Source organism: Jatropha curcas, chromosome 4 (assembly GCF_041381405.1).
Source record: "Jatropha curcas cultivar XTBG-Jc1 chromosome 4, XTBG_Jcur_1.0, whole genome shotgun sequence".
In the NCBI taxonomy this organism is placed as follows: Eukaryota; Viridiplantae; Streptophyta; class Magnoliopsida; order Malpighiales; family Euphorbiaceae; genus Jatropha; species Jatropha curcas.
Genome location: NC_143154.1, coordinates 24233845 through 24238504, shown reverse-complemented (window position 1 = coordinate 24238504; position 4660 = coordinate 24233845). Strand labels below are relative to the sequence as shown.

Below are 4660 nucleotides of genomic sequence, written 5' to 3'. Positions count from 1 at the left end.
TACATCCAAATGAAACTCATTTCATTGCATTTGCAAAACCTTTCTAAACGTGTGAAGATCGAAGAACAATCAAACTACACTTCCAATAACAATAATCAAGAAAAAATAGCTAAAACCAAGAACTAGGAGTCAGGGAAAGTTTTCAGAGAAAACACGAAGTAAATAGAATGAACATAGAGAACACAACCACCATAATTTACAACTACCATATTCATCGTCCGTCCGCTGATGTAAATGACTCTGCAAACCCGTAAGGACGAGTGGGTATACTGGTCTGAGTATTGTCTAAGCTCGGGAGTAACGAAGCAGACGAAGATTCCATGTCACTTCTACCTTCATAAGCTTGCCATTTCTGAAGTACTTGTGGCAAGGACATTTCAAGATCAATGCCATATATGTCTTCTGGATTTTGATCAGCTGGTTTCCAGAGCTCTACTAGGGAAGATAGGACGTTGACTGCGTGCCCCATGTCAGGCCTTTGATACGGCTCTCTTGCGCAGCAGTGACCTGCCAACTCTGCTACGGTGCTGACACTGGCGAGTGTTTCTTCATTAAGATCAATCGTTGGGTCAATGGCCTTGCGGAAGGTGTCTTTGTTAAGGTGAATTCTTCGGAACCAAGTTACAAGATGCATGCTCTCCTCAGGCTGACTATCGTCGAGTGCTTTTCTGCCTGTTATAAGCTCCATTAGTATCACCCCAAAACTGAAAACGTCCACTTTAGTCGTCACCCGGCCAGTAACTACAATAAAATCACAAATAAGAGTTTAATGTCAGAAGATATCGTCTAATATGAGTTGAGAGAAAAATATCAGAAAGATAACTTATGTGCCCAAAATTTTTCTGTAAATAAAGGAGTAGATAATCAAAGATCTTTTGAGTTGAAGCACAACCTAAATGCAAACGGTAACTTTTACTTTTTCTCTTTTTTAAACTGAAAATGATCCTACTGTTGAACAGCTAAGATTCAGTCATGCTTCTGTTTTATGTAATTAGAAAATGTTAGACTACTCAACAATTTCAATAAAAGAGAAAATTAAACAACTATAACCAAAATCATATAAACAACGTTTTAGCCTCTAAAAACCATTTGTCTCTTTGATAATTTGTTAGAATTGGACCTTTGAACCCAAACTAATCCAATAGTCTTAACCAGAAGGTAAAGCATCATGTTAAATGTTGTTGCCTAGATATGAATACTGATTAATTCCTTCAAAATAGCACTAACAATACCTTCAATTGAGAAGTAATTAAAAGAACTCACTAATATTAACAGTCATAAAGTATTCAAAGATAATTGCAAACCAAAGAAGAAAATGAATCTGAAACAAATAATGAATCTAGCTGGCTATTTTCAGAAAAATAGTGAAGAATTCAAATAAGAATAAACTCGGACGAAATTGGCATCAAGCTGGAAATGACCATGCAGATTTTATATTTGAATAAGCATCTCAGCATTATAAAATTTAAGCATTAACTAAGCAACTAGAAAGAAAATTACCTGCATATTCTGGTGCCAAGTATCCAAAAGTTCCAGCAATTCTAGTTTCAATTGAGGCTTTACCCTCTGGTGCAAGGCGCACAAGGCCAAAATCTGCAACCTTAGCTCTCATATCATCTCCAAGAAGAATATTTGAGGGTTTCAAGTCCCTATGGATAAAACTTTGATGTGCTAAACCATGAAGATACTCAACACCCCTTGCCACATCCAAAGCTATAGTCAACCTCCTTGTCCATTCTAGGGGCTTTAGTCCTTCATTTGCCCAGTTGAAAAGATGCATGCTTAGTGTTCCTTGTGGCATAAATTCATATACAAGAAGCTTCTCATTACCATCTAAGCAGTATCCAAGAAGTGCAACAAGATGCCGGTGCCTAACCTTATTCAAAATAGCTATCTCGGACTTAAACTCAGCAAGTCCCTTGCCACTTATAACTCCAGACTCCATTCTCTTCACAGCAATCTTTGTACCATCATGCAACTCACCTTTGTAGACTACACCAAAACCTCCGCTTCCCAATATGTTTTCCTCACTGAAATTGTTTGTAACATTTCTTAAGACTTGAATAGAGATGACCATGTTCCCTGCCTCGACCATTTGAATGTCACCTTGCTCACTTGCAGGAATAGTATGGGTCTCACTAATAGCGCCAACACTAACACTTGAACCAGCAACTGTTATCTTTACACTCTCATTATCAGATCCTGAATGGCGAGGATGGATAACCATTGCATTTGGACTCTGCACTCTGCTAAACCGCTTTTGTTTCTTTTTATATAGGCAGAAAATCAAGCAACCAATCAAGAATATAACAAATACACCACCAATAACAGAGACCGCAACTACTCCAACCAAAGTAGAAGATTTCTTGCCACCATTTCCAGAACCACCACTACTTCCCGAACTAGTATTCGTTACTGGAGCGCCTGATGGTGAACCTGGCAAGATAGAAGTATCAACTTCCTTCCCTATATTTGGATTACCATTAGTATTCAAAATCACATTATTCTTAAAAACTGGAATTTTCCCAGAAAGTTGATTGTTTGACAAATCAAGTTCCTTAAGTGCAGTCAAACTAGTAAGCTCTTGTGGGATGGAACCAGTGAGATTGTTATTATCAAGAAACAATCTTTGCAATGACGTGAGCGAAGCAAAAGCAGGCGAAATTGTTCCTGTAAGACCCATATGCTGAAAGTTTACAACGGTAATGTTCCCTTGAATACAAGTAATTCCAACCCAATCTGCACAAGGATCATTTCCCTTCCAATTCTCAGCAAATCTTTGCCGGTAACCCATAGATTCGACAATCTTAAGCAATGTGTTGACCCTGGAATCACAATCATCAGGACTTGGCAAACAAAAACTATTTGAATCCTTACTCATATCAACCGCTACTGAACTCTTAAACACAGGCATTCGTCCTTGAAATAGATTATTTGTCAAATTAACAACAGTTAAAGACTCAAGATTCACTAAAGACAAAGGAACAGGACCTGTAAATGAATTATCTCTGATACTCAAAACCTGCAAATCTTTCAAACCCGAAAAATCCGGTAATGGACCCGAAAACCCATTGGAATGCAACCAAATATCCTTCAACAAAGTCATGTTCTGTATAACATCAATAGTACCAGTAAGTTTGTTTCTACTTGTCTGCCCATTAAGCCATAAAGACTGGATTTGTGACCCGGAAAAGCTAGCAGGCAACCCGCCTTCAAGCTCGTTGAAGGCCAAATGAAGAATGGTTAGACCCGGAAAATCACCAAAAAATTGGGGAATGGACCCAGATATGTTAGCAGAATTTGCGGAAAAATTTTGCAAAGCAGAAGCATTTCTAATACTTTCAGGAATTACCCAAGTAGAAAATGGATTATTGTCAATCTCTAGACCTTGCAGAGAAGACAAACCAGTGAAAAAATCACTAGGAATAGAAGTAAACTGGTTTCCAGATAACATTACAACTTGTAGTGAGCTTAAGCCGCTTAAACTAGGAACAGGACCCGAAATATTGTTCCACTGAACCTCTAAGCGTACTAGCTGAGTAAGGTTTTGAAGATTTGAAGGAAGTGTACCTTGAAGACCTTGTCGACCAATTTGGATCCGGGTAACCCGTTTTTCAGTACAAGTGACACGGTTCCAATTGCAGGGATCCGGGTCTGACCATCCAAGAGAATCAGGTACATTAAGACTTTTCTTGAGAGAAAACATAACTGCAGCATCTTGACTTGGGTTTGCTTGAGAATTGACAAAATGAAACATGGAAGAAAACCCAGAAAGAAAAAAGAGTAGAAAAATGTTAAAACTGAAATGGCTTCTTTTCTTCTCCATTGTTATGCAATGGAACTGATGGGTTCAAGTTTTCAAGAACAGGTAACAATGCATAGAGAAAGAAAAAAAGGAAGAAAAGGTTAATTATGTTTAGCAGAGAGGGAAAGAAAGATAGAACTAGAAGAGAGAAGAAGAGAAGAGAGGTGTTGTAATTGATGGACATGCACATGGGGGTGGGACCCACATATAAGGTGGGAAGAATCAAAAGGCTGTCAAATGGGATTGGCAGGTTTTTGGGATTCCTTTTTAGGGTCTCTCCAACTTGGCCATTGTTTTTGTCTGGATTGTGTTATCTTTGCACTTTGCTTTTGCATTTGTTTGCATGTGTATGGGCTGTGTGTGTAATTTTTTTTTTCCTTTCTGTTTCTACATTTCAAGTTTCAACAGAAAGGAAGATTTTTGGTTCTCATGAGGTGGCACAAGGTAAGAGGAGGCAGAGTATGTGACAAGGACTCTGCACATGGTTGGGTTGGTTCTATTTGACCCAAAAACATAAAAAATAAAAAAAATACTAAGTTTAAGATTTGGGTTAGTTATCTTAATTTTAAATTTGTAATTTTTTTTTATAAATTAATTTTAATTTTGTAAGTTTCCTTTGATGTCGTAAAGCTTCAAAGTCAGAATTAGGTGTCATATGGTTTATCATATCCACATTACTTTCTCCTACAAAATCTAAACTAAATTTTTTTATCATCTACCAGATATTTTTTTGCATTCCTGCTCTCATATTTATGTAAACATAAATCAAAATAATATTATTGACTATATAATAAGGGTAAAAACATTTATTATAGAAAAGATTTAAACTCAGATTCTACGCTCTTGTGATTTATA

The 4660-nt window shown here is 37.2% G+C and overlaps 1 protein-coding gene across 1 annotated transcript; it reads right to left on the bottom strand.

Moving 5' to 3' along the window:
- On the bottom strand, positions 1-3958 carry TMK1 (transmembrane kinase 1). Its single transcript, XM_012231058.4, has 2 exons — positions 1501-3958; positions 1-741 (listed from the first exon to the last, which is right to left on the bottom strand). Exons 1-2 carry the CDS (start codon positions 3824-3826, stop codon positions 212-214), a joined length of 2856 nt encoding a protein of 951 aa, XP_012086448.1. The 5' UTR covers positions 3827-3958; the 3' UTR covers positions 1-211.
- Between the last annotated feature and the right edge of the window lie 702 nt (positions 3959-4660).

What these genes read in the sequence shown, in the direction of transcription:
- TMK1 (XM_012231058.4), bottom strand. Translation starts at nt 3,826, where the DNA reads ATGGAGAAGAAAAGAAGCCATTTCAGTTTTAACATTTTTCTACTCTTT. An exon ending in CTTGGCACCAGAATATGCAG is followed by an intron (nt 742 to 1,500) that starts GTAATTTTCTTT and finishes ATTTTATTGTAG; the next exon opens with TTACTGGCCGGGTGACGACT.